Here is a 12,874-nt window from a genome sequence, read left to right on the forward strand (position 1 = left end):
TGGTGACAGCTTGGATCCAAGATCACTGGCTCAAGCAAAGGGTTACTTGGTCTGCTGAAGGCCCGCGGTCAAGGCATATATGAGAAAGCAATCAATGAACAACTAAGGTGTCCCAATGCACAAGGAAAAACTAATGATTAATGCTTTTCATCTCTGTTCCTGTCTGTCTGTCCCTGTCTATCCCTCTCTCTGACTCTCTCTCTGTCTCTGTAAAAAAAACAACAAAAAACCGCCTGACTAGGTAGTGGCACAGTGGATAGAGCATCGGACTAGAACGCGAAGAACCCAGTGAACAATTAAAGTGCCACGAAGAATTGATGTTTCTCATCTCTGTTCCTTCTTTCTGCCTGTCTATCTGTCCCTATCTGTCCCTGTCTCTGTCTCTGGTGACATTACCCCAAACCCAAGCAAGATTCCTGATGTCCAGAACTGCATTAGTGTCTTCTCAGTGTCTTCCTCAGTTATATCAATTACTGGGAAAAGGTCCTTTTCAGATAGTAGGCCTTAAAATCTAGTATAAGTCCTTGATCCACGGGTTGAATCTAAGAGCTAATGTCTGGAGGGAGAAACACCACTTTGCTATAACGATGAAGATATCAGTAAAGGGGGATGTCTGGGAGCATTATCAACAATAAGCAAAATCTTGAAAGGTATATTGTTCTCCGAATAGTATTTCTCCATTTGCTGGCATAGAAATTCAGGAAGACATCTTGGAAGAAGAGCTGGGTCATCCATGATTTGTTATTGCTCCTGTAGTACATAGTGTGTGCTTTTTTAAAAAGATTTTATTGTTTGTGTTTGTTTTTTTTTACAGAGACAGAGAGAGGGATAGACACGGACAGACAGGAACGGAGAGATGAGAAGCATCAATTATTAGTTTTTTGTTGCACATTGCGACACCTTAGTTGTTCATTGATTGCTTTTTCATATGTGCCTTGACCGTGGGCCTTCAGCAGACCGAGTAACCCCTTGCTCGAGCCAGCGACCTTGGGTCCTAGCTGGTGAGCTTTTGCTCAAACCAGATGAGCCCGCGCTCAAGCTGGCAACCTTGGGGTCTCAAACCTGGGTCCTCGGCATCCCAGTCCAACGCTTTATCCACTGCGCCACTGCCTGGTCAGGCAAAGATTTTATTTATTTATTTTTTGTAAAGAACCTTTTTTTTTTTTTTTGTATTTTTCTGAAATTGGAAATGGGGAGGCAGTCAGACAGACTCCTGCATAGGCCCGACCGGGATCCACGTGGCACGCCCACCTGGAGGCGATGTTCTGCCCATCTTGGGCGTTGCTCTGTTGCAACCAGAACCTTTCTAGCGCCTGAGGCAGAGGCCATTGAGCCATCCTCAGCACCCGGGCCAACTTTGCTCCAATGAAGCTTTGGCTGGGGAGGGGAAGAGAGAGAGAGGAAGGAAAGGGGGAGGGGTGGAGAAGCAGATGGGCACTTCTCCTGTGTGCCCTGGCTGGGAATTGAACCCGGGACTCCTGCACACCAGGCTGACGCTCTACCACTGAGCCAACCAGAGATTTTATTTTTTGATGTTAGAGATAGGGGAGAGAGAAGGGGGGTGAGAAGAGGAGTGGGAAGCATCAACTCATTGTAGTTGCTTTTTGTATGTGCCATAACCAGACAAGCCTGGGTTTTCAAACCAGTGACCTCAGCATTCCAGGTAGATGCTTTATCCACTGCACCATCACAGGTCAGGCCAGTGTGTGCTTATTGATATAATTGAAAGTCCTGGGGGTCTCAGTTTGCCAGATCATAAAGGGTTTTAATTTATAGCTTGCAACATTGCCTCCAAGCAAGACTGATACCCTGTCCTTAAAAATTTTGAAACTTGGGCCTGCCCAGGCGGTGGCACAGTGGATAGAGCGACAACTGGGATTCAGAGGACCCAGGTTCGAGACTTCGAGGTTGACAGCTTGAGCGCGGACTCAACTGGTTTGAGCAAAGCTCACCAGCTTGGACCCAAGGTTGCTGGCTTGAGCAAGGGGTCACTTGGTCTGTTGAAGGTCCGTGGTCAAGGCACATATGAGAAAGCAATCAGTGAACAACTAAGGTGTCACAACAAAAAACTAATAATTGATGCTTATCTCTCCCCGTTCCTATCTGTCTGTCCCTGTCTATCCCTCTCTCTGACTCTGTCTCTGAAAAAAAGAAAAATTGAAACTTGGGAGGTTCCAGTCAAGATGGCAGAGTAGATGAACACAGTACTCAGAATCTCCTACAACCACATCAAAATTACAACTACACTACAGAACAACCACCATTCAGAACTGCCTGAAATCTAGCTAAACAGAAGTCCTACAACTAAGGATATAAAGAAGAAGCCATGCCTGGCCTGTGGTTGCGCAGTGGCTAGAATATCAACCTGGAATGTTGAGGTCACTGGTTCAAAATCCTGGGCTTGCCCAGACAGAGCACATTCAAGAAACAATCAGTGAACAACTAGAATGAAGCAAGCATGATTTCCCTCCCTCTCTCTTTCTCTACCTCTCTCTCTCTCTCTCTAAAACCAATAAATAAAAAGAAGTCACATCGAGACTGGTAGGAAGGGCAGAGACACGGAACAGTCCCACACCAATGTGTGGTGGATAAAAATTGGGAGGGATATCTTGGCTGTGGAGGTCCCCCTGAGGAGTGAAGAGTCCCGGCCCCACATCACACCCCAAGCCCAGGGTTCCAGTGCCGGGAAGAGAAGTCCCCATAACTTCTGGCTGTGAAAACCAGCAGGAATTGTGGTCAAGTGAGATGAAGGATGGCTGGAGTGCCAGGTATTCCTCTTAAAGGGCCTGTGCATGGACTTACTCAGAGTCACTCACTCTAAGCTCCAGCACAGGCAGCAACTCAAAAGGCACCAGGGACATATGTGGAGGAACTGAGATGTCTGACATCAGGAGAAAAGAGAGCTGGAAGGGCAACTTTCTCATAAAAATAAAGTGCTGGTAGAGGCACTTTTTTTTGAGCCCTCCCCTCAGAGAGCTGGCAGGGATGTGCCATATCTGAGTCTCCACCAACCTCGCTAATCCTGTTGTCCTATCCTGGTTATTCGCTGAGACCCTGCCCCTTCCAATTTGTGGGCCCACCCAAGCCCTTTCCCACTGACTTTTATTTTTTTGGATTTTTCCAAAGTGAGAAGCTGGGGGTAGGAAGGGGGCAAGCAGACAGACTCACTCCCACGTGTGCCAGACTAGGAGCCACCTGGCATGCCCACCAGGGGGCAATGCTCTGCCAATCTGGGGCGTTGCTCCAACTACAAACAGCCATTCTAGCACCTTAGGCGGAGGCCATGGAGCCATCCTCAGTGCCCAGGCCAACTTTGCTCCAGTGGAGCCTTGGCTGCAGGAGGGGAAGAGAGAGAAAGAGAGAAAGGAGGGGGGGAGGGTGGAGAAGCAGATGGGCACTTCTGTGTGCCCTGGCAAGCCCGGAATCTAACCCAGGACTTCCACACGCCGGGCCAATGCTCTATTGCTGAGCCAACTGGCCACAGCCTTCCAGTGGCTTTTTTTTTTTTTTTTTATAACAGAAATGGCTTCTCTTGCCTCATGTTTAGGATTTCCTAAAATTTCTCAAACTGGCTTTTGCATATCCTGTTCCTCTTGTTAAATGGCCCCAGGCCCAGTATTAGCATTAGCTAATTAGTATGAACCTTGACCTCTCCTGGGCACCTCCAAGGAGCTGCACAAGTAGCAGCCATTGGCAGATTACTTTGTGGCTCATTCCAGGTGGTCCCAAGGCAGAACACAGGTGGTGACTGACCTTGTACCTCCCCGAAGGTCCCAGAGCCAGTGCACCCAGGGGGCAGCTTCAGACCACACCATATTACAACCTTACCACCTTCACAGACAACATACTCAAGGAGTGGAGTCAATGAGGACCAAAGCCCAATGAAGCAAGTCCTGCTCTGTAGGGTCGGCTCTTGCACTGCAGCTCCTCCACTGTAGTAGTAGCTGGTCCGTGTAGGCCCTTGGCCTGGGGGTCAATCTCTTCCAGTAACACCAACAGCAATCAAAGCTCAAATACAACAACAGGACGGTGCACACAGCCCACATAGGGGTGCACCTGCAGTACCCAGCTACTGGGGAAGCTACATTATTTGGCCCTATAGGACACCTACTACATAAAACTACTCTACCAATACCGGGAGATGTAGCAACTTTACTTAATACAGAGGAACAAACATAGGGAAGCAGCCACAATGTGGAGACAAAGAAACTGGTTCCAAAGAAAATAACAGGAGAAATCTTCAGAAAAAGAACTAAATGAAATTGAGGTAAGAAAACTACAAGACACAGAGTTCAGCCTGACCAGGCGGTGGTGCAGTGGATAGAGCATTGGACTGGGAGGCAGAGGACCCAGGTTTGAGACCCAGATGTTGCCAGCTTCAGCGCAGGCTCATCAGGTTGGAGCAAGGCTTGCCAGGTTCGAAAACCTGAAGTCACTGGCTTGAGTGCAGGGTCACTGGCTTGAGTGTGGGATCACAGATATGACCCCATGGTCACCGGTTTGAAGCCCAAGGTCATTGGCTTGAGCCCAAGGTCACTGGTTTGAACAAGGGGTCACTCAGTATGCTGTAGCCCCTCGATCAAGGTACATATGAGAAAGCAATCAATGAACAGTTAAGGTGCTGCAACAAAAAACTGATGCTTCTCATCTCTCTCCCTTCCTGTCTGTCTGTCCCTATCTGTCTCTCTGATTCTATCTCTGTCACAAAGAAAAAAAAAGACACGGAGTTCAAAAAAATAGTTATGAGGGTGTTTAAGGAACTTAATGAGAACTTCAACAGCATGAAAAGAGACATAGAAACCATAAAAAAGATCCAGTCAAAAATTAAGGATATATTGTATTAACACAATAAAGAATACCCTAAGTAGCTCAGTTGGTTAGAGCATCAATCACCCTGATACACCAAGGTTGCAAGTTTGATCACTGGTCAGGGCACATTACAGGAATCAATCAATAAATGCATAAATAAGGGAACAACTAATCGATCTCTCTCTTCCTTCTTATCTCTTTAAAATCAATCAATAAAAATCTTTTAAAATAAATTAAAGGAATGAACAGTCAAAAGGATAAAGCAGAGAATCAAACCAGCGATTTGGAATATAAGGAAGCAGAAAACACCCAATCAGAACAGCAGAAAGAAAAAAGAATCCAAAAAAATGAGGATAGTGTAAGGAGCCTCTGGGACAACTTCAAGTGTACTAACACTTGCATTATGTAAGTGCTGTAAGGAGAAGAGAGAAAGCAAGAAATTGAAAACCTACTTGAAAAAATGACATTGGCCTGTGGTGGCACAGTGGATAGAGCATCAACCTGGAACACTGAGGTCACCAGTTTGAAACCCTGGGCTTGCTCAGTCAAAGCACAACAAGAAACAACTAAAGTGAAGCAACTATGATATTTCTTTCTATCACCCTCTGTAAAATCAATAAACAAAATGTTTTTCAAATTTAAGAAAAACATAATGATGGAAAACTTCCCTAACCTTGCAAAGGAAATAAACATACAAGCCTACAAAGCATAAAGAAACCCAAACAAGATGAACCCAAAGAGGCCCACATGAAGAAACATAATTAAAATGCAAAAGATTGCCTGACCAGGCGGTCATGCAGTGGATAGAGCGTTGGACTGGGATGCCGAAGACCCAGGTTCGAGACCTTGAGGCTGCCAGCTTGAGTGCAGGCTCATGTGGCTTGAGCAAAAAAAAAAAAAAAATGCTCACCAGCTTAGACCCAAGGTCACTGGCTCAAGCAAGGGGTTACTCGGTCTGCTGAAGGCCTGAGGTCAAGGCACATATGAGAAAGCAATCAATGAAGAACTAAGGTGTCGCAACGAAAAACTGATGATTGATGCTTCTCATCTCTCTCCGTTCCTGTCTGTCTGTCCCTATCTATCCCTCTCTCTGACTCTCTCTCTTTCCCTGTAAAGAAAAAAATAAAATAAACTTAAAAAAATGCAAAAGATTGGCCTTGGCCGGTTGGCTCAGTGGTAGAGCGTCGGCCTGGCGTGCAGAAGTCCCGGGCTCAATTCCTGGCCAGGGCACACAGGAGAAGCGCCCATCTGCTTCTCCACCCCTCCCCCTTTCCTTCCTCTCTGTCTCTCTCTTCCCCTCCCGCAGCCAAGGCTCCATTGGAGCAAAGATGGCCCCGGCGCTGGGGATGGCTCCTTGGCCTCTGCCCCAGGAGCTAGAGTGGCTCTGGTTGCGACAGAGCGACGCCCCGGAGGGGCAGAGCGTCCCCCCCTGGTGGGCGTGCCGGGTGGATCCAGGTCGGGCGCATGTGGGAGTCTGTCTGACTGTCTCTCCCCGTTTCCAGCTTTAGAAAAATACCGAAAAAAAAAAATGCAAAAGATTAAAGACAAAGACAGAATCTTAAAAGCAGCAAGGGAAAAACAGTTACCTATAAGAGAACTCCCATAAAACTCTCAGCTGAGGCCCTGGCTGGTTGGCTCAGTGGTAGAGCGTCAGCCTGGCGTGCGGAAGTCCCGGGTTTGATTCCCGGTCAGGGCACACAGGAGAGGCGCCCATCTGCCCCCCCCCCCCCCCAGCTCCTTCCTCTCTGTCTCTCTCTTCCCCTCCCGCAGCCAAGGCCCCATTGGAGCAAAGATGGCCGGAGCGCTGGGGATGGCTCTGTAGCCTCTGCCTCAGGCGCTAGAATGGCTCTGATCATAACAGAGCGACGGCCCAGATGGGCAGAGCATCGCCCCCTGGTGGGCATGCCGGGTGGATCCCAGTCGGGGCTGCATGCGGGAGTCTGACTGCCTCCCCATTTCCAGCTTCAGAAAAATGCAACCCCCTCCAAAACAAAACAAAACAAAAACCAGGTTCCCTGACCTAAGACACATGAGTCCAGTGGGGAGATGTAAAATAATTAAAATATTATTGCATGGATTGCATGTGTTCAGCAGGACACAGAAGCCTCCAAATCTGCTCAGAGGATTTACATGGCAGATGTTAAAATGGTTAATCTAGGTTGTGCTAATCAATATAATAGATATCCAATGCTCTTGTAAAGTATAACGCATTATGCAATTGTGAAATTGTGTCATAACTGGCAAAGGTGAGGTATCTTGCCTTTTAGCCTTTCCTTGTCTCGAAAATTGTATGAGGAAATTTTGTTCCACTTCACTTCCTCTTCCTATAATTCAAATAGTGAAGTGGCTACGAATGGTACTGTCCAAAAGGAATGTAAAATACTGATTGCTCTGGGAGTTTGCGTAGTGAATGGCTCGCTGGAGCTGGCGCAAGCGCATCAGGCACGGCAATGCAAGATGGCTGCTAGCCACTTTGTCGTGCGTCAATTCCCTGGGGATCTGTGCTGAGGCGACTACAGTCGCCTGAAAGTAACAGTGGCCGCTGAGTGGTGGGTGTTTCCTGGCCTTGTTGTGTATGCTAGTAGCCTCAAGTGAGAGACCTCAGTGGGAAGCAAAGGGCTGGGGGAGCGGTTAACCCCCTCCCAACTTCTCCTTAGTTTGACCAACTCCCTACTCCCTCCCTCCCCGTTTTTCCTCCCAGCCCGCTACGCGCTGATGTGTTGCGCACGCGCACAAATGATCCAAGCTCCTCTTTGGCCCTAGGGACTTGCTAGCTCTTACGCGCGCTTCTTGTTCTTCTTCCTTGATTGGTCCGATTGCCTCGCCATCACTGCCACCCTCTGCTTTCTAGGTTGGGAAGGAAGCGGGGGGCGGGGCCAGTCTGCGCGTGCGCGATAGTGTTGCTGTCCCTTTGCTGCTGTTGCGTTGCAGAAAAAATCCTGACTAGGTATCCTTGGGCCTTTTCTGTGCTAGAGGATCTAAAGGAGAAAGATTTCTGCAACCGAAGGGGCAGTCGGGTACTATTAAATTTAAGCTATTAACACCTGCCATTATAGGAGCGTGGGGACAGGGGTGGGGAAGGGCCTTAGCGTAGAGAGCAGATGAGTATAAAAAAACCTTTGGCTTGGGGGCTAGGCGTTTTGAAAGGCTTTTTGGGACCTGTTTTCTGCGTAATTTTTTCCTGATTACTGACTGGTTTAAACACACCCACTGAACAATTCTGATAAACCTTCGAATCCCGCAGCCCCTCCTTGCAGCGTGTAAGAGCCGCCACCGTGCCCAGCATCTGGTCCGCTGTCCTACTTCCAGAAGAGCCTAGCGCGTGCACCATCCCTCCCCCTGTCCTTCCTCCCCACCTGCGGCTTTCACGCACTCGCAGTGATTGTTTTGCTCGCTCCCGCCGCCGCCGCCGCCGCCGCCAGAGGAGCAGCAGCGCCTGTGGAAACCGGGAAGATGGCGGCCGGCGGCGGCGGGGGCAGCAGCAAGGCCTCCTCCTCGTCGGCCTCTTCGGCAGGGGCTTTGGAGTCCTCGTTGGATCGAAAATTCCAGTCGGTAACCAACACCATGGAATCTATTCAAGGCCTGTCGTCCTGGTGTATAGAGAACAAGAAGCACCATACTACTATCGTCTGCCATTGGATGAAGTGGCTCCGGAGATGTGAGTATCGGGAGTGCCTCGGGGAAGGGAATGCTGCCCCCTTCGCTTGGGGCTTTCCCAGGGAGCCGCTGCATTTGGTTGGAGCTCTTCACATTAAAACTTTGACCTGAGTATTCCCAAGACTCCATTCTTAGCCAGGGTTTTCCAAAATTGCAGGAGACTTAGCATTTCTTGGATATTTTAGCCACTGACTTGGTGTGACCTTGGGCCGTTGGCCCCAGATCTATAGAGCTTTTATACATTATATTATTTCTGAGCCTTGTAAGGTTTTGTTGACTTTACTGAACCTTTACGGAAATTGTCGCGCCTGTTTGTTTCTTAGTATAGGCCTTGACGTGTAAATGATTTGTGGTTTTCTTGAAAATAGTCAAGCACTGGTTTAAGCAGTAGTAAATCCACCTATTTCGTTGAAATATGTTGGGTCGCTCTGTTTTCTGCTGATCTAAATGTGATGTGTAATAAGACGGGGTTTATCTAAATGAATGTTAAGTAACATGAGCTCTACATAGAGCCGAGGGTCTACTACCTGGAGGTTTCCCTGTACCTGTGTTTGCTGCAGTAAAATACAGCCTTTTAGATACTGACGGGCAACAACTGTAGTTAGTATCAATAGTTTACAATCACTTGAAATACCGTTTTAAGGAATTAAGTTTGAGTTCATAGGTATTAAAACAGGAAATAAAAAGTTGTGCTTTTTGAATATATAGTACTTTACCCCCCAGTTACTGCTTTGTAGTCTTCATTGGGGAGTGTTTCCACTTTGCTGCTTTGCTACAGAAAACAGATCTAGTAAATTGTCAGGAAGCATGGCTTATTTGCAAAAGAGTTCAAATCTTTTAGGAGAAAGTGTGGTCACTGTTGCTTCCTACTGAGAAAGGAGAGTTAATCCTAAATCCGTCTATATTTTAATTTTAGGTCTTTGTTGCTTCCTGTGCGTGGCTTGTCACCAGTGTTACCCATCATCCAGTTAACACTTTTGCCATTGTTTCTGTAGTGTTCTGATTTTTGTTTAACTTTTAGGGAACAGGTGGATAAAACTTGGAAAATTTTATCCCAAGCTTCATTTATTTGTATATAGAAAGTTGTTATTGTTGGGAGAGATGTTTTGTGGCTCTTTGAATAATATATGCTGAAAGGGTTGTAAAACCGAGACAGGATTACTTGTATTTACCAATATAAGATCAAAGTTACTTTCTTTCCAAGAGGTAAAAGTAGAACGTACAAAATCAAATATAACAGTCATCATCAGAGACCCTTAAATAATATCTGCTATGTACCCAGCCCTTGTCATTTACAGTATATCTGTCTCATTACATCTTAAAATAATACTAAGAATATTTTTTTAAACATTGATTTAAAGGTGGGGACACAAAGGCTCAGAAATATTAAGTTGCTTAAGTTTACATAGTAAATGGTGTTGTTAGGATTTGACTTTACCATATTAGTTGACAATGGTACATTTAACTTTGTAAAATGTTTCAAGATTATTCTTTAATGTACTTGGTACATCAGTGGTAGCAAGCAGTGCCCATGTGATCCTAAGGATATATTTTCTTAAACACGTTCTTCCTGTTTTAAAAAATTTTTACTAAATTATACAAGTATTTAATATTTTCTACCTTTAGGCTCTAGTGCTTTAACTATGGTTACTGTATTTCTCCATGTATAAGACTATCCCATGTATAAGATGCACCTTAATTTTGGGGCCCGAAATTTGAAAAAAAATTGTATTACATAAAATTATTAAACTCAAGGTTTTTTTGTTTTTTTTTTTTACAGAGACAGAGAGAGTCAGAGAGAGGGATAGACAGGGACAGACAGATAGGAACGTAGAGATGAGAAGCATCAATCATCAGTTTTTCCTTGCAACACCTTAGTTGTTCATTGATTGCTTTCTCATATGTGCCTTGACTGTGGGCCTTCAGCAGACGGAGTAACCCCTTGCTCAAGCCAGCGACCTTGGGTCCAAGTTGGTGAGCTTTTGCTCAGACCAGATGAGCCCGCGCTCAAGCTGGTGACCTCAGGGTCTCGAACCTGGGTCCTTCCGTATCCCAGTTCGACACTCTATCCATTGCGCCACCGCCTGCTCAGGTGAACTCAAGTTTTATTCATCATAAAATTCATATAACTCCTATCACTGTCAAAACTCCCATCCATTTACTTGTCCTCATCTGTGTTTGATGATGAATCACTGTCTTCAATAATGAGCGCAAAACCAAGCACAAAAAAGCAGGAAATGCAAGTAAAAAAATTTGCAACCATTGTATAAGACCACCCAGTTTTTAAACCCCAAATTTTTCCTGGTGGGGTGCATCTTATACATGAGGAAATACCGTACATCATTGGCAAGAATAAGTTGATCCTCATCCCTGCCTTGTGGGATTACAAATAACAATTATAATATTTTTTCTAGTTAGCAATAATGAAATATATTGGAGCCAGAATTTTTCTGCCTCTGCTGTTGATATTGTGTCTGAGTCTATTTCCCTTGTCAATCTCTTATTTCTTCCTTTTTTTTTTTTTTTTTTTTGCAAGAGAGACAGAGAGAGGGACAGATAGAGACAGACAGACAGGAAGGGAGAGAGATGAGAAACATCAATTCTTTGTTGCGGTTCCTTAGTTGGTCATTGATTGCTTTCTCACATATGCCTTGACCGGAGGGGGGGGGGGCGCTACAGCAGAGTGAGTGACCCCTTGCTCAAGCCAGTGACCTTGGGCTTCAAGCTAGTGACCTTTGGTCTCAAGCCAGCGACCATGGGGTCATGTCCATGATCCTACGCTCAAGCCAGTAATGCCACACTCAAGCTGGTGAGCCACACTCAAGCCTGAGACCTCAGGGTTTCAAACCTGGGTTATCTGTGTCCTAGTCTGATGCTCCATGTGCTGGGCCACCACCTGGTGGTCAGGCTCCCTTGTTAATATCTTAAGGGAGGAGCCTGATTAGGCGGTGACGCAGTGGATAGAACCCAGGTTCGAGACCCCGAGGTCGCCAGTGCTGGCTCATCTGGCTTGAGCAAAAAGCTTACCAGCTTGGACCCAAGGTCGCTGGCTCGATCAAGGGGTTACTCAGTCTGCTGAAGGCCTGCGGTCAAGGCACATATGAGAGAGCAATCAATGAACAACTAAAGTGTCACAACGAAAAACTGATGATTGATGCTTCTTCTCTCTCTCCGTTCCTGTCTGTCTATCCCTCTCTCTGACTCTCTCTCTGTCCCTGTTTAAAAAAAAAAAAAAAATCTTAAGGGGGGAAAAATGATTGCTCTAGGAAGACAGTGCTTCGTTTATAGTGAATGATATAGTTTATTTAAATGCTTTTGGCTTTGTAAAAACCTGATTATTTTCCCCTTTGCCTAGTGCAGTGGTTCTCAACCTTTCTAATGCCGTGACCCCGCAATACAGTTCCTCATGTTGCGGTGACCCCAAACCAAAAAATAATTTTGGTGGCTATTTCATAACTGTAATTTTGCTACAGTTATGATTCGGAATGTAAATACCCGATATGCATTATGTATTTTCTGATGGCTTTAGGCGACCCCACCGGGGTTGCGACCCACAGGTTGAGAACCGCTGGCCTAGTGGAATGCAACTTAACTTTCAAAATGGTTAAGAGTGATTTGGGCCTGACCTGTGGTGGCGCAGTGGATAAAGCGTTAACCTGGAAATGCTGAGGTCGCCAGTTAGAAACCCTGGGCTTGCCTGGTCAAGGCACATATGGGAATTGATGCTTCCAGCTCCTCCCCCCTTCTCTCTCTCTGTCTCTCTCTCCTCTCTCTCCCTCTCTGTCTCTCTCTCCTCTCTAAAAATGAATAAAAAAAAAGTGATTTGTATTAGTTTTGTATTTACAGTTGATCTTTGAACAACGTAGTATTTAGGGATGCCAACCCCTGAGCAGGCAAAAATCCATGTATAACTTCTGACTCTCCCAAAACTTAACTAGTAATAGCCTACTGTTGCCTAGAAGCCTGACTGATTAAACAGTCGGTTAACACATACTTTGTTATATGTAGTATATATTGTATCTTACAATAAAGTAAGCTAGAGAAAAGATGTTACTAAGAAAATCATTAGGGAAAGAAACTACATTTACAGTATTTGTTGAAAAAAATCTGCACATAAGTGGACCCTTGCTGTTCAAACTCATGTTGTTTAAGGGTCAGCTGTACATTTAATGAGACATATTTAGGAGAGTGATGAGGGCACAATGAAAATAGCTTATGCATTGGGCCTTGTTTTTTTCATTTAATTTCATATTTCTTTACGTTAGAATTATTTGTTTGAGTTTGGTTTCTTTCCTTTTTTTTTTTAATTAGGTGAGAGGTGGGGAGGCCAAGATACAAACTCCCGCATACACTCTGACTGGGATCCACCCGGCAAGCCCCCTACTAAACGATGCTCTGCCTATCTGGG

General features: G+C 45.7%; 1 protein-coding gene across 8 annotated transcripts in view; it reads left to right on the forward strand.

Annotated features, from left to right (window-relative positions):
- Window positions 1-7,733: 7,733 nt before the first annotated feature.
- Window positions 7,734-12,874, forward strand: part of RPRD2 (regulation of nuclear pre-mRNA domain containing 2) — a 131,264-nt gene continuing 126,123 nt past the window's right edge. For all 8 annotated transcript variants that reach the window (XM_066377352.1, XM_066377349.1, XM_066377351.1 and 5 more), the window contains exon 1: window positions 7,734-8,467. In XM_066377352.1, coding sequence (XP_066233449.1) covers window positions 8,263-8,467 — 205 coding nt within the window. In that variant the 5' untranslated portion in view covers window positions 7,734-8,262. The remainder of the gene's footprint in view (window positions 8,468-12,874) is intronic.

The sequence above is a fragment of the Saccopteryx leptura genome, chromosome 3, assembly GCF_036850995.1.
Source record: "Saccopteryx leptura isolate mSacLep1 chromosome 3, mSacLep1_pri_phased_curated, whole genome shotgun sequence".
Lineage (NCBI taxonomy): Eukaryota > Metazoa > Chordata > Mammalia > Chiroptera > Emballonuridae > Saccopteryx > Saccopteryx leptura.